The sequence below is a fragment of the Lepidothrix coronata genome, unplaced genomic scaffold (genome assembly GCF_001604755.1).
Source record: "Lepidothrix coronata isolate B3197 unplaced genomic scaffold, Lepidothrix_coronata-1.0 Scaffold104, whole genome shotgun sequence".
NCBI classification, from domain to species: Eukaryota; Metazoa; Chordata; class Aves; order Passeriformes; family Pipridae; genus Lepidothrix; species Lepidothrix coronata.
The window spans coordinates 2,309,354-2,330,863 of record NW_016690284.1 but is presented as its reverse complement, the minus strand read 5'-3'; the positions used below and the strand labels follow the sequence as shown (position 1 = coordinate 2,330,863).

Below are 21,510 nucleotides of genomic sequence, written 5' to 3'. Positions count from 1 at the left end.
AACTGAGTTAAGTTCACATGAACTCCGATGTATGAGTGTACTCATGCTGTCCTCAAGCCCTGGCTTTGGTGAGAAGTCTATCAGTGCCTGTATCCACTTAATATTTCTGATAATGCTAATTGTGGTGCTTGCCTGCCAGCTTGTTCTCTAATTACAAATGGCACAGTCTACTTGTACACTGTGTGATGTGCCTTTGTAATCCTTTCCTTTGTAATCCTTTTAAAATTTAAAAACTCTTTAGTGACTCCTTGTTTTCCTGATAATAAAAAGTGTAAAAGTAGTCTCTCAGCTAGAAGCTTCTAGCTGTCTGTCTTACATTACTGTGAACACTGACTTGAAGCTCACAGGTGTAGTTTGTTTCTACAAGGCTTGAAGAAACCAGGCATCTACTCTTTGGGGTCCCAGTGGGACTGGAGAAGCTGCCCTCAGTGAGCTGGCAGTGCTGAGGCTTAGAAGAGGCCTCTTGAAGGGTAGAATGCAGTATTTTTCAAATAACTTTAAAAATCCCACCCAGCAGCAATGATGGAGCCAGTGATGACTATTTTGATTTCCCATGACAAGTTTAAACAATGTAATAAGGATCTGGCAGAACATTGGTTTGCTAATTGTATGCTCAAGTTGTGTAACAACAGTTCTTGGCCAACTCAGAATCGAAAAAAAACTTGCAAAAGCAACTGGACATGAAGCAATGCAGGAAGTTCTTGAGTTGTTTTTCTTTTTCAAGGATATATATGACTTTAGATCCCAACAAATTGGAAAATATGTTTTGAGGACTCTGATGTCTTGACATGTTTCTGCCAGTATAACAGAGAGAAGAGGGATTCAATGCAACATTGCTCTCTGGATGGGATCCATGCTGCGTATTTGGGAGCTTTTGAGTTCTGTTCCATACTTTGATTATTTTTTTTAGGGTGAACTAGTTCCTTGTTTTGTGCTTTTCATTATTGTTTCTTTTCTGCATGGGTGTATCCTCTCATTTTCCATTTTAATTCCCACCCTGGCACCTCAGTCATGGGGTCGTGCCCATGTTGCAGGACAGAGGCTCTAAGCAGTCCTTGCCCGCTGGCAGCACTTCCCCAGGGTCAGTGCCCAGAGCTCACCACCGAGGGCAAAAGGCGAAGAGCTGTAAATAACCCCAACTGTATTTGGAGTTTTGCTTTCTCTGGGAGCCTGACTTTTGCAGAGATGGTGCAAGAGCAGGCAGGTATTTTGCCTTGGCCAGGACATTTCCTGATGAAAGCAGTAATGAATTGTGAGCATGAGCTTTTTTATCAAATTCTCGCTCTCTTGCCTTCAAACTGAGAGCAGAAAGGTTGTGCAGCTTTATCAGGCAGCACAAGGAGACCTAAAGTTCACTGAGCCACTATGACCTAATGCAAATGTGTTTTGATTCCTCAGCTCATGTTGGGCAGCTGCGTTTGTATGAAGAGCTGTTCCTCCACAATTCTTTAGAACATACCTCCAGGGGTGCAGGTGGAGAGGCTGGTTTTTTCTGACCATTCCTGCCACCAGATCGATCTGCTTTCATTAAATAATAACCAAATCAAACAAACTCTCCAGCCTTTCATTTCAAAGACTGCAGCAAACCACACCAAGGTCTCACCAGTCTGCAAAGTAGGCTGACTTTGCAGCTGACTGTCTTACGGTAAGTCAATAATGTAGGGGTTGTTTGGGGTTTTTTTGTTGGCTTCAATGCACACAGGTTGCAAGACATATGGAGAAGTCTTCGGTGGGTTTTGTTTTGCTTTTTCTTTAAGATTTTGAATTACCTCTCTCATGTATTTTTATGGCTGTCGATACGCTTCTGATGCGCTGGTTGGTGTTTTGCTCACTGATGGGGATAAACAGTGTTTTTCTACATGCAGCACAGTGAAGGAATGAAGAAGGCAATTGTTCTATAGGACTTCATCACTTTTCTAAGCTGGCATTGTTGGTGCAAGAAGCCAGAACTCAGGTAAGGGAAAAAAAGGTAATATCTGTTCTCTTCTTGGTCCTCTGGTAGGACTGCGCCTTTCTCTGTCTTCAGTTTTACCATATTTTGGATTTAATTATACTTAAATCTCTCTGAAAGACTTGTTCATTGGTGAGTTTTTTGTGTAAAAAGTACTTCTCACTATGGCAGCTGTGTGAAGACTTACTGCCTTTCTTTACTAAGGGAAGAAGCAATGTTTTGACTTGATGAAATGTCATTTTTTTCTCAGGAAGGTGTCAAAATCAGAATAGCATATGTGCCCAAAAACCTAAAGTAGAAAACAATTTCAAAATTAATTTCAAACTTTTCAAAATTAAATATTTTTGAGTATTGTTTTAAAATAAATACCTTGGTTTTGAAACTTCCTATTGGGTTTTGTTTTTTTTTGAGGTAAACCAAAATTATAATGTTCTACTGTAACAACCTATCAAATCTAGTGTTGATTCCATCTCATGACGAGAGGGGATAAATATTTTTTCTGCAAATTTTTTTTTTTTTAAGTTTACTAAGTGTTATTACTTCCTAAAGACTGCCTATAACCTTCTGTCTCATCAAATAACGTTTGCTTGACTGCTGAAGTGAGAAATAGGCTAGATGTTCTGTTTCTACTGCAGGTAGAAAATTCAGATGAGCTTTGAATATTGATGGTTTGCAGTTTCAACAGGCTAATCAAAACTTTGAGAAGAGAAGATTCACTGCACTAAAACACTTATGTGAGGAGGGCTTAAAGGCATGTGAAAATGAATTGGTTACAGGCTAATAGATGGGGCTACTTACTTTTATGATCTTGTTTGTTGTTTTACATGCTTTTTAGGAAGAGTTCTTTCATGTTTTTATATCTAGAAAATATTTTGGAGAATACTTCTAAGCAGTGAAGAACAATAGCACGTCTTTATTTGTCACATTCAAAATGATTTATGAGCAACTTCTAAAATAGAAACCATGCACAGTCATGGTTAGTACTCCTGATAAATAAGTGGCCAAAAAAACCATTGTGACTTCTGGTTCTCAAAGTTATGAACTGAATTACTGCTAAATGTGTGATTGCCCCTTTCTAGATGCACTCTTTAGTGCCTTTGTGTTGTGAAGCAGATTTATATGCATATTGGAAAAGACATCTCTGTAAGGATACTGGTATGACTGTGATAGGTTTTTGAGTGTTTGTTGCCTGTTCGTGTGCTGTAGATGGACACGTTCACCATGGACAAGACTCTGCTAATGCACCTGGTCCTGCTGAGCCTGCTGACTGGGAGTAGCCAGGGGTGCTACTGTGAACATTACCCGTGGGGGCCATGGTCTGCCTGTTCACAAACCTGCAATTATGGCACACAGACCAGGCACAGGTAGGGCCAAGCTATCTCAGTACTTCTATGTTTCTGTTTATTCTCTGTGAAAATACCAGTTCTGGGAAGGGGGACCTGTGTCTGAAGCTCTGCCTTCCACAGTATGCTGAGAAAAATTGTCATGTTCAAGTGTTTACCAGATAAATAATCATCTTTTAATTGCAAGACTTTAAAATTACAAAATTATGTATGTAGAACATTACTGCCCGTGGTGGGGGGATTGGAACTAGATTATCTTTAAGACCCCTTCCAACCCAGGCCATTCCATAATTCTATGGTACAGTGCTTCCAAACAAACCAGTGTCTGGAAATATACATAGTGAGTACAGCCAGGTCCTTGAATTCAGCCCCTGCAAGCACACACGGCTGGCATTCAGTGCCCTGTGGTGGGAGCTCTATCCAGCACAGAACACTGCCATGGGAGGGGTGACCTCCTGCATGGCAAGCCTGCAGAAACTTCCTCCCTGCACCATTAGTTTTATGACAACAGTTAAAGTCAAAAAAAGATTCAGCAGCATCAGATTGGATGCAGCTCTGTAGTATAATCTAAACTTGTGATAAATCCCCTCTTTTCCTCCTGGCTCTGTCTGTACCTGTCCTCTGGGATGTCTGAAGTGACATGAATCAAAAAGAATTGCTCTTTAAACTTCAGACATATTTGGGTTTTTCTTGTAATCAACATTCTGCAACTGCATATTATGTCTCAACATTTTTAGCTGGGCTCAAATAACTTTGTCAGCTTTCACCCACAGTTAAAGAACACCTACAATCTGTCTATTCTTTCCTAGGATAACTTGTTAATTTTTTTTTTTAGGCAAATAAGAATGGATGAATATTATAGCCAAAACTTCTGTGACCAGCTGTGCAAAAAGCAGGAATCTCGTGCATGTAACCAGCAAACATGTCCTATCAACTGTCAGCTTGGAGACTTTGGCCCTTGGTCAGAATGTGACCCTTGCATTAAAAAACAAGTAGGTAGACTGTTTAAGCAAGAGCAAGTTATGGCATCTCAGCTTAACCATATCATTCTGTATGTTCTAAAGCAAGAAAAATAGAATTTAATCATCTGTTGAAAACAGTTAGCCAACAAATCCTAAGCCCCACTGGCTAGAAATGCTCAGGCTGTATCTTATAGTCAGGATCAGTTTGAGGTTGCTATTAAGAAATACAGAGCACCATTCCCCCAACCTTCACAGTATACACAAAAAACCACCCAGGTGCAAATGTTTACTCTCTGTAGGACAAAGTCCTAGACAGTGATTTTTCCTCTTCGGCTTTTGTCTGTTGACTGATGGTAGACTTAGAGGTGAGACAGTAGAGAGGGAAGAAGTGAAAAGTCATGTTCAAGTGAATTTGAACTATAGAAACAAGCAAACCCTGTCAAATCTAAGGTTGTAGAGGGTAGAGGGAAGTGAAGTGCAGATTGTTTGGGGTAGTTATATGTCTGGTGGGTCTGAGGTTTGAAGCTGACCATGATAGCAGCTCTGAGGTCCTGTGCAGACACAGCCTACAGCTCTCTGAATGTACCCCACAGCTTCAGAAATCAGTTCTTGAAAACCAATCCTGAAACACCTGTCAGACATCATAAGTATATCTTACATATATTACTTTCTGATGCCCATACAGAGTGAGAAAGCTGTTCTAGATGTGAGATGTGAGCCACCCACAACTTCCTGTCTTGCAACTGAGATGGACAGTGTGAGGGCAGAGCAGGAGAAACAGTGAGAGACTGGGAGACAGGCAGTTTGAAGAGCTGGAAGGGAGCATTTTTCTCAATTGAACTGATTTCAATATCCCCTTAAAATCTGAGGGTCTTACCTTGCATCCATATATAAAAACATTAATTTTTACTAATTTTAAGTATTGATGCAACATATATGCTTCTTCAAGCAAAAGGTGCTTTTTTGGACTATAATCCATTTTCCCCTCCAAACTATAAAGATCACTGCTTGTGATCCTTAACAACCAACAGAATGGAGGATGTGATTTACAAGGTAAGAGTGAAGACTAGTGCAAGCAAGTTCCCACTGAGGGAGAGGGATGAAGAAATGGGAGCTCACACAAATAATATAGTCAGTGTTATGGAAATATAGTGTTATGGATCTGGCATGGAGTACAAAGAAGCATCCTCTGAGGCCTGAAAGCCTTTCTGGTGTGGTTCCCCACACTCTCCCTTTATAGTCACTTGGTTACTGGTTCTAGAATCTTCCTCCATTTTTTGTCTCCAGGGAGGGAAGTGACAGAAGTCTGCAAGGGACCATGCTTTTCAATGGAAAGAATTCTTAGAGATGGAACTGTTCAGTCACATGCAGACAGATCTCACCAGAAGTCCCTTGAAGTTAAGTGGAAAACATATCTGAAGTGCTTTGTCTAGAATCCTTCAGCTTTATTGTTCTGCATGGAGGGTACTGACTTGGAGAAAGAAAACCCAGTGAGCTGCAGATTTTGCTCCCAGATCTTTTTTAGTAACAGAAATTTTCCAGAAAATCATTTTTGTACTCCCCAGTCATCCAGTGCTCTTTGGACAAGGGGCCCCACATGTGGGAACCAAGTCAGCTGGTTAGGGGATACATGGCACTGTGCAGACTATTTCTATTTCAATAGAGATGATAAAGAACAGGAAAAAATCTCTGTAAGCTTGTTCACACACACTTTCTTTCTGTACATTTAAAACTGAAGATAGAGAGACTGAACCTTTGATTCCTTCAGTGCTGAAGACCAGGTTATCTACTATTTAATCATGTATGCTCCATCAGGGCTATTGATGCTCTTGGATGTCAATTCCCTGCCTGCCTTACCTGGAATGGTAGAATATAAGGACAAGAATAACTGATTATTTCCTTCAGGGCTCTGGTTTTGACTGATCTTCAGCAGCACTGAGGCGTGTGGCTCTGCCTGGAGCTACAAAACCTGCTCACACAAACAACCCTGGGTTATTTCTTCTGCCTTGCAGTTTCGTACCCGGACACTCCTGCGACCATCCCAGTTTGGGGGTCAGGCCTGTACCGAGCCACTGGTGGATTCCCGCCCATGCTTCCCAACTAAGCTTTGCAACATAGTGGAAGTTGATTGCAAGAATAAATTTCAGTGTGAAAGTGGTAATGATCATCTTAATTGTTTAACTGCTGCATTGTTTAACTGCAGTCAAAAGATTGGACACTGAGACAAAAAAGATCCAAATGATCCAGATCTTTCACATTCCGTGCATAAATTCCAGGGAAGAGGGACCAGGGATAAAAGCCTGTGTAATGATTTTATATGGCTTGGTAGAAGCTTATGTTTACAGTTTCTTTTGTAAGTAATTAAAAATGCGGGGCCCCCGGTGGTCTAGTGTTTAGGATGCGGCACTCTCACCACCGCGGCCCGTGTTTGATTCCTGGTCAGGGGACTTCCCTGGGCAGATGGAGCTCATCAGCACTGTAAGGCCATCCATCTAAGAGAAGGTCACTCTAAACAAACCTACGTCCTGAGGACCTCACTGCCACCGTCCAAGCTCGCTCGGCCCCGGCAGATGAACCTCGGGATTAAAGGGTGGGCTCCGTTCAGTGCACACTGTGTCTCACCTAAAAAATCCACTGTGCAGGCTTGAAGAGTAAAGACCTTTCCCAAATCTTCATTCGCGAAGACTGGCCATGAATTAAAAATGCAATATCTAGCCTGGCATGTCACTATGATCATGATAGCTAAACAGTAGCACTGACAATATTTCTTTGCACAAATTTTTCATGTACAAGCATACCTATAGAGTTTCTCTGAACACAGATTCTCACTATTTTTATTAGGCTTGTGGCAATTTCTTGTTTGCTTCAATTTAAATATACCTGATTAGCCCTAAAGAAACTTTATCCACACATTCTTTTACCAAACTTAAGATTAAGCCTTTGCGGGCTTCAAAACAAGACAAAACTGGCAGAATTGAAACAACCATTTCTAAATTGGAATAATCCAGGCATTATAGTGCCTCACTGCTGACATCTACGGCAAGTTCACACTTTTACTATGGGAAAAGATAAGACTGCCCTTTTCTGCATTCAGACATGATGAATCCTTGCTGTTGCTGTTTCTCTGGTGCAGGTCACTGTATTTCAAAAACCCTGGAATGTAATGGAGAAAATGACTGTGGGGACAACTCTGATGAAAGAAACTGTGGAAGGAAAAAGACTGTGTGTAACCGAAAGTATGAGAGCATCCCTGGTGTGCAGTTAATGGGCAGTGGGTAAGCCAAGTTTGTTTATTTTTTCATAAACTTAAGATTGTTATCTCACTAATTTACATAAAGAAGATAATTCCCAGCTAGCATGTGAGAGTATTCATTCAAACATGTAATCTCTCAAATTAAAATTATCAAGAAATTATAAAAATACAATAAAACCATCAGACTAGGACTTGCCTGCTGCATCTTCCAGTGTTACTCTGGCACTGCTGGTGTAGCAGATGAAGACCTGTCAGGGAGCACTGCCTCTGAGCAACCTGTCCCGTCTCACAGCAGCCAAAATATCATGTATGGGAAACTTCCAACTCTTGGAAATACTTGCCCATGCACCGTGTCAAGTACTTCAGAAATTCTGAGGATGTTCCTCAAAAACTGTTGTTCGTCTGTGTTATGTTTCACATGATACCAACCCCTTCCAGGCTACTAATTTAAGCAGTATAAACTCTAAACATGGGATGCCCGTCCCACGGAGTCTTGCATTTTTAATTGAATTTTCATCTCAGTGTGCTCCAGTAATATCATTTATGGTAGAAATGAACAACTGCTTGTTCTTTTTCCCAGAGTGTTTTTAGGTCTTTCTCTGTTTAAGACTGACTGTCTCATGCTGACATTGGGATTATCAGTAGGATGAGATAGTGCTGGAGGTAGGAAACTGCATTGATGCTACTGCGTTTTTCAGGTGAATTCAATGTGAATGAAAAGTTCTTGTAAAGGAGTTTCTTTGAAGGCAGTAACACAACCCAGATGCTTATGCTCCTACAAAAGCTTCAATATATCTATATATCATGAAATGTTTCAAGTCCGTATGTCCTTCTGGGGTTGTTTAATCTCTGGAAATAATTTTTTGTTAGGTTTCACATTCTGGCAGGAGAGAGCCGAGGGGAAGTCCTTGGCAACTCATTCAATGGAGGACACTGCACAACAGTGAAGCACAATGAGACGAGGAAATCATATCGTGTCCCAGCAAATCTGGAGGCTGTCAGCTTTCAGGTACTCTCAAGCAGCAGCTCCTAGCTAAAAAGCCCTTGCTGTAACCCCAATCCAAATTATGTGCTCAAGTCTTAGGTAGTACTGTGTTTTAGGACAAGATTTCTCAACCTGGTGAGGCTTGAACATGCCTCAGTTGATGTGTGGAAGTGGGATATGTTTTGTGGCTCACTGAATCATATATCAGAGTCAACATGATTGATTTGAGCTTCTCCTGCTTCCCTGTGGCTTTGGATGTGTCTTTGTTCTGATTTGGTGCCAAGGACATCATCTAGCCAGAGGCTTGTTCAAGTCCAAAGCTTATTCTACCATCACTACTGTATCCTTGAAGTACAAAAGGCTGCAGCTCCTAACTCCAGCTTCCTTCCTGTCAGCCTTGGGACAGAGTTCCTCCCTGAGCCATTTCAACCCCTCAGTTCCACCTGTTCCGTGCTGAGCCCTTTCACAGAGCAGCAAAGAAAGAAGGCAGACACCACGTTTGGGAGAGGAGGCTTGCAGGACAGGTCAAGGGCAAAATGAACCTGGTTTGTATATCATAAAAAATCTGGGAACTACTGATTTGTCATTTTTTGTTACACATTGATATTTAGAAAGTACTTTGAATAATATGTTTGGGGCACAACATCTGGCTGTATACATATGGGCAGGCCCTGAAGCCAATAGGTATTTTGCACTGAGGAGAGAGTGCAGGTCGAGGAAAAAAGCTCAACTAATGGATGAAAACTGAACTCCTGGGTTTTGTCACAATTGTGTGGTGTTAGAATTACTTTAACAGGAGCAACTGAACAAAGGATACCTTACTATGCTCAATAGAAACTGCAGTTAAATCGGCCATGACATGTAGACTTTGTCAATAATGGAGAAAAATTACTGTGGGCAGAAATATTCAGAGGGGAAAACCAATCCTTGGTTTGCCCAGGTCTCTTTATAGCTGTGAGGTTCATTAAGTTACTTATGTCAATTTGCAGGACTATTAAGAGTTTGTGAATCTCACCTTTGAGAATGCATCTGTATCTTCTAACATTTAGAGCAGCTTTTGGTATAGAAGTGTCCTTATAGAAGGAGCAGACCTTCTTCTTGGAACTCTGGTGTATGACTTGTAAAACAGAAGTGTATTGGGAGAATGGACCACCTCACCTCCAAAGGTCCTTAGGAGCCCTATTAATTAAACAAGTCTAGAGGAGGGAAAAAAAAATCACATCTTTCAAAATTCCATAGGGATTTGCCTGAATTTTGGAAAATAAGTAATTTCTAATCTGATGCTAAAGTTGTCTTGGTGCTTTGCCCAATACCCCCACTAAGGTTTATCAACTTGATTAGGCGGGTTTGCTCACAGTTCCTCGTCACCTGCACTTAGACCATCATGTAGTATGGGTGAAACACTCCAAATATACTCTAAGGCTCTCCTCTGGAAACCTATTCATTCTTCTAGCTGGGAATTAAGAGAAAAGGTCAGAAAACATCAAGCTAGAAGCCACAGGGCTGGAAAGTAGTCATAGTGTGGACATAACATGAATGTCTGAAATTCTTTCAAAAGTATGTTGAAATGCTTGTCGGAAATTATTCCTAAACTTTGGGGCATGGGGGTGGGGAATTTTACAAGAAAGTGTTACATGTTTTTTTGTTGTTGTTGTTATACAAATGCCTATTAGAATGTCTGCTTCTTGTGTTCATCGTGCGTATTAGCCTTTCTCAGCCTCATCTTTTATTTTCAGAACAGTTTCATAGCTTACTTCCGGGTCTCATATAATCAGACATGTTTTTGCCATTAATAGAAAAACAAAAAGAAATCAAGAATTCATTTCTTAATAGGCTTCTGCTTTAGGTTATTGTCTGGGCAAATGTATTTTGCTTTACTGAATCTCCAGGTAGTAGATGAAGAGGATGATGTCACATCAGACTTCTACAAGGATTTAACTCCCCTGGGTGATACTGTTTCTCGAAGTAGTTCATCCAGTCATGGTGCTCGAAGATCTTCTGGTATACCACTTTTATTCTCAAAAAAGACGCGGGTTCAAGTTACATCATCTTCCTCCTTCAAGAAAGCTATTAAAGCCTCATATGAAAAGGTAATTAAATCTTGTCTTAGTTTCTCTCTTTCGATTGATTTCTGTCTGGTCATTTCAGAACTGAGCTACCGAAGGCTACTTTCCTTATCAAGGCATTGGCCCACTAGAATTATACATTAGAAAATTCCTCTTCTGATACCACAAGATGTTCTTGGTTGCAACATACCTTCTATAATGCAACATGGTTTTCTGTGTTTAGTACAGAAATCATAGGCTTATTCCATTTTAAAAAAACAGATTGGGTAAGCCACTCCTTTTCCTATCCTAATTATAGATTAAGAGGGCACAATACCTAACAGTAGCAGACAACTCTAAAAATAAAGGAATGTCACTCATTAATGTTATACATATGCATGTATTAAGTATTAATCTACATTAGCTCTTTATGTGGTAACTAACTTGCATATTGGAGTCTCGTGTTAGCCAAGACACACTTGCTCATAAAGATGATTTCAGAAATAACACATCCACAGAAAAGTTTCTCTCAACAGAAAACATTTTTCCTTAAGGTTCTGCACTTTTAATGCAAGTGAATACTACGGAGTATAAAATTATGTACTTTTATAGTTTAAAAGCAATAAAGGATGGGCTATGGGAAAGGCCACAGGACTGAACAAATCTAAGGACTGTTGAAACCCAGAAGTTCTAATGCAACTAGAATGGAGGGGGGAAGGGCAGAGGAACTAGATGATCTTTAAGGTCCCTTCCAACCCAAACCATTCCATGATTCTATAAAATAACATAAACCCACCAATAATTTCATCTGGTGTTGGCTAAAGACAACGCAAGTTAAAATCCCTTCTTAGTGGATCCATAGCAGGAGTTTTGAGTCTTCCTCATGTTCTCTGCTGTATCATACAGTAAGCCTGTATGTGTGTGTGTATGTACGCACGTGTGTGTATGTAAATAAATAAGTAATATTTGTATAAATTTTATTAATGGGTGTGTGTAGAAAGATATGTACTTATGTATGTTTGAGAGACCTAAAAAGGAATTTTTAATACTTTCCTAAATAGTGCAAATAGGAGTTTATATTGATAACTTAAAAGGAGGGGGAACTTACCTGGGCTTTATGAGGTCACATTCAGACCTATATGTTAAACTGTGTACATAAAAGTTTCACCTGAACGTTCCAGGGTCTTTAGAAGGTCCTAACCACTTATGCCTTTTTCCATATTGACATGGAAGATATAAGAAAACTTGATGGTTTTTAAGTTTATGTTTGTTTACCAGAAACTTTCTTTAGAGCTAAGTTGTCTGGTCCTCCAGTATGTCTTCCTAATTTCTGGTCCTTTAATCATAGAATCATAAAATGATAGAATAGTTTGGGTTGCAAGACACTTTTAAAGACCATCTAGTCCCACCACCCTGCAGTCAGCAGGGACACCTTCAACAAGACCAGGCTGATAAGAGCCCCGTCCAACCTGGCCTTGGATGTTTCCAGGGATGGGGCATCCACCATCTCTCAAGGCAATCTGAACCAAAGTTTCATCCTTATCCTAAAAAATTTCATCTTTATATATAGTCTGAATCTACCCTCTTGAAACCATTACCCCTTGTCCTACCACTGCAGACCCTACTCAAAGGTCTGTCCCTATCTTTTTTATAAACCTCCCTTGAGCACCAAAAGCTCACAGTAAGGTCTCCCTGAAGGCCTCCAAACTGAATAACCCCAACTCTTTCATTCTGTGCTCATAGGAGGAGTGCTCCAGCCTTCTAATCCTTTTTCTGGCTCTTCTCTGGACCCACTCCAACAGGCCCATGTCTTTCCTGTGCTAAAGACCCCAGACCTGGATGCAGAACTCCAGGTGGGGTCACACAAGGGCAGAGTAGAGGGGCAGAATCACCACTCTTGACTTTCTGGCCACGCTGCTTTGGATGCAGCTCAGAACACATTTGGCTTTCTGGGTTGTGACTGCACATTCCCAGCTCATGTCCAGCCTTTCATGCACCAGCACCCTCAAGTCTTTCTTGCCAGGGCTGCTCTTGATGGGTTCTTCTCCCAGTCTGTACTCATGCCTGGGATTGCCCAGCTTGCATGCAAGTGCATGGTAAAATCAACTAAGGATTTAGAATCAATATTAGAATCAATTTAGAATCAAAGTGATCTGGAATTTCGTGTCATAACTGAAATGTTAGCTGGCACTGCTCAAAATTCAGAAAGTGTGGTGGAGAAGAGCATCATAATCCAACAGAAGAAGCAATGTATAAATAAGTAATTGTATAAAGTGCTTTATAATGAATCTTTCGTATCTGCTGTTTGGTCATTTGCTCCTGTTTCCTGCCCCTGCTTTTTCTCTTGATCTCTTTGCTTTGGCCTTGGGATATCAGTTTCCTTTTTCACTTTAGAAATCCCTTTTTTCAGTATTTGCTATTCCTTTCCTTTCTGTTTAGTTCAACTCCCACATAAACAGTCTCTAGCATTGAAAAAACACAACAAGCTCTTTCAAAAGCATATATTTTTCCCTACATGTAAGAGATGTCCCTTCCAACTCAGGATATCGTATGATTCCATGTTCCCAGCATTTGAACATTCTCTTTTTACCTCTCATTAACAGCTTGACACCTGAACTCAATAAGGTCTTTAACCCTACAGTTTCATTTTAGTTTTAGTAGATTGATAAATTGTGGAACTTTATAACAGTGAGTTAGGATCCAAAATACTCACTTCCAGATTAGTTGCAAATAACCCATAGATCATTATAAGGTGAAGCTTTTCCTCTGAAACTTGTGGTTGTCTGATCAATTGCTGGTGAATTTTTTTATGGCAAGAATCCTTTTGGATTGGTATTTGCCTGATGAGTCCTATTTTTTTATTGGAATATAAATATTGGAATATTGGCTATATACTCCGAAAATGTAAGGAAGCCTTCAAGAACCTCACAGAACTCTTGGAAAACCCACAGCTAGTTTGTTCATGGTTAGAGCATCATGATATACAGGATTATTTAGTTCTTGCAACGTATATCAGGATATACTCTTGGTTCCTCTACTTTCTGCACTTAACTCCCTCTGAAGGTGCTAAGACTGCCCTTTTCTTATTTCTAGAATTCCAACTTTATTAGAGTCCATAAAGTAATTTCTGTTGCAAACTTCACAATGAAAGAATCAGATCTGCATCTCTCAGACGTCTTTCTAAAAGCACTTAACCACCTGCCCCTGGAGTACAACTATGCTTTATACAGCAGAATATTTGATGACTTTGGCACTCATTACTACACCTCTGGGAAGATGGGTGGTTCCTATGACATTCTTTACCAGTACAGCTCTGAGGAACTGCAGAACTCGGGTATGTAATCTTTAACAAGAAAATATTTGTTTACCAGTTTTTCTTATCACTGCTTTTAGGTCTTACACCACATTCTTCAACAGCAAGAAATTCTTTAGACTGTCACAGACATAGGAATTACTCACCCTGCCTACATACAGAGCAAGAAGAAATTTTTGCTCTATGCTGTCTTAATTTGAAAAGTTCAAGAGATTCTTTATTTGGTAAATGTCACTGTGTTCAGGGAAGCCACTTAAGACATTCAGATAAAGACCACAGGTCACCAGAAAAAGGTATTCCAGCATAGAATTGTGTGGGACTCAGAGGTCTAAGTGATACTTTTTGAGATACAGTTAATAAAGTTTATGGTATGCATTAGAAATTATTCTAAAATTTTCTCATGACTGCCACACTGTCAAAATGAAAAAGCAATACCACAGAAATGGAAATCAGTCCAACACTCTTTGTACCTGGGGAAGCAGTTGCCTGCAGAAGTGAAGTTTCCAGTGGTGGGTGAGGAGCACGGAAACCTGCTGGGTCACCTCAATGTAGGAACCTGGGGGCAGGATGCCTGCCATATATCATGGTTACAGTGATGAAGCTGCTGCTCTGTGTTATTTCTAGGCCTGTCAATTGATGAATCAACAGAGTGTGTCCGAACAGAAACCACCAAGCGTGTGTTCTTCCGGAAGAAAAAGAAAGTCAGTACCAGATGCACCACAAATAGGATGACTGTGAGACATGAAGGTGACCATGATGAGAACAAGGACCATGTTCTGTTACTTACCCTGAGAGATACCATCCCTCTCAGCTGCTCCAGATGAGCAGCTTTGTTGAGCTATGGATACTCTTCCACCACTGTCAGAGGAGCCAGTATTTCACTGTCTGCATCTGATGCAAGCACTGAAATCATCACCTTACTTGTAAATGAAATTATGGTGTAGGAGCAGTCTTCCTCTGCTCTAGAACACCATTATTGGGTAACCCGTGGCACTGGCTCTCCAGTCAGTCACGGATCTGACAAACATTCCCCATGGCCTTGGGTCCAGGGCCGGGCATGCTAAACTGGAAGATAAGCACAAGTAGAAATAGATGTTCGTAGCTGAGCCCCTGATCTTCTTTAAGGGTTGATCAGGGCTCATTGAGAGAATTGGGCAGCAACAACACAGTACCTGATCTTCCCCTCCCACCTTCCTTATGCCAAGCAGACATCTAGGTATAGGAGTGCCAGAAATGTGTCTCAGAAACTGCAGAAAGCTGGTGCATTTTCCACAAGAATGGCAAGAGTCATGTTCTTCATCACTAAGAATAGGGATTTCATCCTGTCCACCATATTTTTGTCCTCATTAGTTGATCAATTTCTGTTACTTAGGTGTTTACAGCTAGGACTAAATATCCTGCCTTGCAGTGTGTTCTAGAGGAGGCATTTTCCACGACTGTCTTATGCAGTTCTGAATATCTCCATGGCTCATGTCTCAAACACAAGTGGAATCTTATGGCAGGCTGCTGTCATAGTGTCATAGTGGGGATTGTTTTTCCAAGCTTAGACTTCATTTTTCCAAGGGTAGCTTCAAAAAATAAATCTTACTGTATTCTTTTATATCCTTTTACACTTTTTCTTAGAACTCTGTTGTTACATCCGCTGTCTTTGGAGGCCATTGTCTAAAAATACTATTTAACCATTTCAGGTTCCATTTTGGAGTCATCAGAACGGTCAGTCTCCCTAGTAAAAGGTGGCAGGTCAGAGTATGCAGCAGCTTTGGCCTGGGAGAAAAAGGGAGCTTTTCCAGGACACACAGTCTTCACAAACTGGCTGGAATCAGCAAAGGACAATCCTGTGGTGATTGACTATGAGGTAAGAGAAGAATAAGAAAAACACTGAGATAGCAATGATTCATGAGTTAGCAGCTCTTCAGAGAGCTCTGCAGGTGCTCTTTCATGTAAATAGAGATGATGCTGTGTGTGATATGAATGCACATACATACAGGATTAACATAAATATACAAAATATTTTTTAGGACTACTTGTTTGGGTTTATAAGCCACAGCAGGTTTGCATGGTCTGTGGACAGTGGGAGTAAGACCGAGGAGTATGAATTGATTGCTCTGGCACCAGCAGGGTGGCATGGGCAGGGGTTAGTTACTGTGCAGGAAAACAGTGCATGATGCTGGAAATGCTTTTTTCCCCTGTAATCATTCTCTTGTAAGGCATATGTTGCAGAGTATGTCAAATTAGTGAACTGAAAAAAAACCAGCAATCCCCTGTGTCTCTGTCCTGCTCATTCAACCCAGCATGCCACTGCTCCTGTGAGTGCACTGAGCTGTCTCCCTCCCTGGCTGGCACAGCAGCCCCTCAGCAGCAGAAGCAAAGCATTTGAGGCAAAAAGCAAAACCTGCCTGAATGCAGCATGCAGTGAGGTTTCTCCCGCTGCATCTGCTGTGCTCCTGAAAGCAGTGTAGGGAAGTCTGACATGGCAGACTCTGGATGTAAGCAAACCCCATATCATCTATAGTGTCCTCAATTTTAAGACATAATATCACAGAATATGCTGAGTTGGAAGGGATCCAGAAGGATCATCGAGTCATGCACGGGACCATCCCTAAGAGTCACACCATCTACCTGAGAGTATCGTTCAAATGCTTCTTGAACTCTATCAGGCTTGGTGCTGGGACCACTTCCCTGGGGAGCGTATTCCATTGCCCAACCACCCTCTGGGTGAAACACCTTTTTCTATTATCTAACCTAAACCTCTCCTGACTCAATTTCAGGCCATTCCCTTGGGTTCTGTCACTGCTCACAACAAAGAAGAGATCAGTGTCTTCCCTTCCTTCCCCTCATGAGGAAGTTGTCACTGCAATGAGGTCTCCTCTCAGCCTCCTCCAGGCTGAACAGACCAGGTGACCTCAGCCACATCCCACTTGGTTGATTTTCCTGTGGTTCACAGAGCCCTAAATTGGGGATATAAAAAGCAGTATGAATGGGATAATAAAAGCAGTATGAATGGGATAATATAGATGTATAGCACTGTCATGCTCCTTTAAAGTATCCATAACTTTCAACATATCCAACTCCTGTGTGATATAGCTTCACATGTAGGCTCTAGTGCCTTTAAAATCCTTCTGCTACACCCAGAAGGACCCTGCCATGTTAAGGTAGCTGCTTACTGAACTTGTCTACCAGGTGTCGCCCATTGTGGATCTGGTGAGGAACGTGCCGTGTGCTGTGACCAAACGCCGCAACCTGAGGAGAGCCCTGAGGGAATATGCGAGCAGGTTTGACCCTTGCCAGTGTGCCCCATGCCCAAACAATGCCAGGCCTGTGCTCTCTGGGACAGAGTGCCTTTGCCTGTGCCAGGCTGGCACCTATGGCAAAAACTGCGAGACACGAGCTCCAGGCTACAAATCAGGTATTTGGGGTGATGGTGTCATAATGTAAACATGGTCCTTCTGGCATCCATTTGTCAGTGATTAATCTGACATAACCTTCCCTTACTAAATCCATAGCACTTCTTACCACATGCCAATGTCCACAAAGTATAGGAATAAAGGTAGGATTAAAGATAAAAGAATCAAACTGAATAAACACATCTCAAAAGATATAAGACAAAAGATTCCTTAGCTACGTGATTAAGATAATAATGAATGAGTTGTTCAGCGATAAGGGTGAAGTTGAGATCAAAGATTATTGATGCAAAAATTAAGAAACCATTCCTTAGTTTTCCCTATAGTGTATTATGCTTAGGACCAAATGGCTAATGAAGATAAAAACTTTTGATTATAGTATAGAAGGAAAACACAGTTGTCATAAGGAGAGGGAACATAATCATCGTTCTGGAGAACTTAAAGAACAGTTTAATGCAAAATCATTTTTGAATGAAATTGGCACTAGTGCCATACCCATGGGAAACATATGTTTATATTCCAGGACCAAAAGTGGACAGAATAGAAAGTCACTTATGTAGCTACAGGTCTCATTATCTGATCGTGATAAAGAAATATTTTGAAAGAAATAAACAGCTGAAGATACACAGTTAGAAATGGATGTAGAAAGTATACTGTATGCTGTAAAGAAAGGGTGTGTACGGATAACATATGCCAGGGGTTAAGAGAAGTCAGTAGTAGTAGTGTTTTAATTTAACTGGTGTGGGATGTAGATTTGGGATTTAAACATGGTGTTAGAGCTCATATTTATTTAAAAACTCATTAAATACTGACCTATCTCAGAATGTTGTCAGCATCATGAAAACTCACACACCTGTATGTGCAATAAAAATAAAAAATAAGCTGCTGCTGGGTTTGGATGTTACTTGCAATCAAAACTAGAAGGGTAGATATATTTTAGGTTTTCATGAAGCAGTTTGGAATTTGGGTGGCCACCTTTTGGAAAACTTGGCACTTTAGATACAATTTACTCTATTAACCGTAACACTTTTAAATCCTTTGAAAAAGGCTATTATGAATTTACCATCATCTGTCTTATATGTGGCCTTAAAAGAAATATTGTATATGGTACAGATCTGCCAAAAGATGGTGTTTCTTTTGTTTCTTGCAGTTGCTGTAGATGGCAGATGGGGTTGCTGGTCTGAGTGGACTTCATGCGATGCTTCCTTCAAAACAAGAAGGACGCGAGAATGTAACAACCCCTCCCCAATGAATGGTGGGAAGCCATGTGAAGGAGAGAGGGAAGAAGTGGAGGACTGTTATGTCTCTGTGTTCGCAGACAGGTAAGAAAATAGTAGATCAAAAGAAGTCCATAGTCATGGGACAACTAAGAAGCCCTCCAGAGTAGCTCTTTGACTGTCAAGGAGAAATAGCAGACAACACTACTCTCTGAACTCTTGTGGTGGAGCAGAGAGAAGGAAAAGTCTGAAAATCTCTGCAACTTGATGCAAATTTGGTTTTATTAATTGTTTATTCCTAGAAAATTGCTGATGAATTGGATACTGAAGTATGCCTGCAGTTCTCATATGCTGCTTTGCACAGCTTTTTGTCTAAAGTCATCTGCTTTAGTTCATGAGAGTTCACAATTTCCGGTTTTTTACTATCACATCCTCTTCTCTTAGCAATTTATATCCGAACACAGGCTCAGAATTCCAATGAAGCTACTAAGCTTTTCATATTCCCACTTTAAGTATGCCTGATTTACTGGTTTTGCATAGTTTTAACTTCAAATTCTAGTCCCGAACTGGCTTAGGTTTTTTCATTTTCAAGTGCAAGGCTTCAGTCTTTCTGCTGGGACCAAGAGCTGAAGCAAGATTTTCACTATCCTTGCTGTAGTGGCTGCAGAGGAGATTCCAGAGAGAACAGGAGAGGATTATAAGCACTGGGTTCCACGGTTCTTTGTAATTCATCTCAGTTAGACCCTGTGGGCTGTACAGCTCCATGCTGACAGAGACCAGCCTCCTTTAACCACTGCCTGGTGGCAACAGAATTACAGGGACTGCTTAGAGACTTCCTGTTATGCTGTTCTTTGACTCTTTTTCTTACTCTATAAAAATATGTATTTAATTATGTTGATAGATGTATTTAGTACTTTTTTATTGCTCTCACATTCTTCCTCCTATCAACACCTGCAGTTTTTTGTCTACAGTCTTTTATTTGACAGAATAAAGTTTTCTCACTGTCAGGGAGGGGGGACAGGACACACTTGCATCTCTCCTGACGAACATTCCTGACATTTTGCCATTGTTATTTGGTGACAGCAATGCTTCAGATACATCCTTACAGCAAATTTTCCCTTTTCAGAGGTGCTCCTTGTATAAATGATGATGAAGCCAGAAGAGAAGAGAATGTCTTGACTGGTGAACCTGAGTCTGGATGTTCCAGGCCAGACCCACCAGAATATGGCTTTATCAGGGTGAGCATGAAAAACAATACAGAAGCAAAGTATAGTAGTTGCAGACATGGGAAATTTTACAGCTTCTTTGCCCGATATCCAAGCTAGCTATTGCGCTTGTGAGTGTGTTACTATGTATGTGGTGTTCTATGGGACTCTAATCCACCACAGTACATCAGCAACTGAAGAAAGTCAGGGTAAAACCCATTTCAAGTGGTCCTTGAATTCTTGTTTTGTAATCATGACATCAGTTAGTGCAACTGGACAAACTTATTATATTGGTGAATGGATGACTCCTATTCCAGGGTAAGAAAAGCGAATTCATTACATCTTATCAGCGTTTTGCCACTGTTTCCTTTGACAATTTCCAGTCTCATTACCATAGATTTTTGAGGGACTTTCTGGTTTCTTTTTTCTTTTTTTTTTTTTTTTTATTTGTAGAATGAAAAGAACCAGTATGCTGTGGGAGAAGAAGTTGAAATTGCCTGTGTGAGTGGTTATAGCCTCATTGGCTATCAATACCTTTGGTGTCTGCCAGATCAAACCTGGACACAGCAACATGTTGAATGCCAACGTAAGAAAGGAAACTAATTTAGCCCAGTAACAAAATAGAAGTGAAAGAAAAAGACATGAAAAAGATTTTAATACAGGTTTTAACAAGAGAATCTGTACTGACATCTGAAAAGGTTGCATTTTAAGAGGGTATTTCATGTAGAGATGGCAAAAATATACTGAGTCACTACATCGGTTCTCTTTCAATTCAGAAGTGTTACTATTATGCTCTTTGTAAGGATATTGTAATATCCAGTGCATTAGAGAACTCTCAGATGGATGCTATGAGGTCCTTCTCTTGTCTAGTTTTAAATACCTTTTACAAAAGGACTCACCTTTTGTTTTCAGACTTCAGATATCTTTAGGTTGATACAGTTATGATGAAGAAACTATTTGTATAGAAATTTGTCTACTATTTTTTATATTAAATGGATGATGTGTCTTTAACCATGACCTCCCAGGCTGCCTTGAGAATCTCCACTATAAATCAATGCCTTGAAGTATTTATAGTGCAGTTAAGATTTAGAGATCAGAACTGGCCTGTATTTGCTAGCAGGAGAGATTTCAGTAGTTTTCTAGAACTTGATGTGATTTCATTGACTTAGTGTTCATTTTAACATAAAAAAAGTTACTTGAGTATACTTAGGAGCTTTCTATTGTCATTTTGTTTAATTTACAAAAGAAAAATTAAAATGTGTTGTTAATGCCATCCCTACTATTTTTAAACTGCAAAGTTAAATTACTCACATTGGCATACATTAGAAACATTATTGTAATTATTTAGTTATTACTTTAAAAATATTTTAAAGGCTATGGCAGTGCAATGAAAATTTCTTGGCTTAATTGTGTTAATTTTTTATTGGTTTTGAATGTCAATCAAATGTTCAGTGTTACTGAATGTCTTTATATGGCTCTTCAGATAAAGCATTATGACTTGCTGTAAATATTCCACACACCATAAACACAACAAGAACTATGTTTTTTTTTATTGTTTATTACAGCCTCAGTATGCCTCAGGCCACCAATATCTGACAATGTCACAATTTCCCCATTTAAGCAACAGTACAATATTGGAGACACCATGAAGCTGAGCTGCCAAGCTGGGTTTATAGTCAGTGGTCACACAAGGTATACCTGTGAGAAAGACCTGTCCTGGATACCTCCTATTTCAAGGGCTATTACATGTAAGAAAGGTCAGTATGCCTGCAGATACTTCACTGTTTCTATATTGCTGGTATGAAAAGCACTGTTTATTTTAGCTAGCTGGAACT

At 40.3% G+C, this 21,510-nt stretch overlaps 1 protein-coding gene across 1 annotated transcript in view; it reads left to right on the top strand.

Annotated features, from left to right (window-relative positions):
* Positions 1-1,235: 1,235 nt before the first annotated feature.
* The window catches only part of C6 (complement component 6), a 25,731-nt gene continuing 5,456 nt past the window's right edge, over positions 1,236-21,510 (top strand). Inside the window, exons 1-16 of the mRNA XM_017823593.1 lie at positions 1,236-1,645; positions 1,866-1,954; positions 3,158-3,315; positions 4,130-4,286; positions 6,269-6,413; positions 7,390-7,531; positions 8,380-8,518; positions 10,384-10,584; positions 13,633-13,873; positions 14,477-14,599; positions 15,541-15,707; positions 17,033-17,258; positions 18,404-18,575; positions 19,597-19,708; positions 20,129-20,261; positions 21,241-21,436. Coding sequence (XP_017679082.1) covers positions 3,158-3,315; positions 4,130-4,286; positions 6,269-6,413; positions 7,390-7,531; positions 8,380-8,518; positions 10,384-10,584; positions 13,633-13,873; positions 14,477-14,599; positions 15,541-15,707; positions 17,033-17,258; positions 18,404-18,575; positions 19,597-19,708; positions 20,129-20,261; positions 21,241-21,436 — 2,312 coding nt within the window. The 5' untranslated portion in view covers positions 1,236-1,645; positions 1,866-1,954. The remainder of the gene's footprint in view (positions 1,646-1,865; positions 1,955-3,157; positions 3,316-4,129; positions 4,287-6,268; positions 6,414-7,389; positions 7,532-8,379; positions 8,519-10,383; positions 10,585-13,632; positions 13,874-14,476; positions 14,600-15,540; positions 15,708-17,032; positions 17,259-18,403; positions 18,576-19,596; positions 19,709-20,128; positions 20,262-21,240; positions 21,437-21,510) is intronic.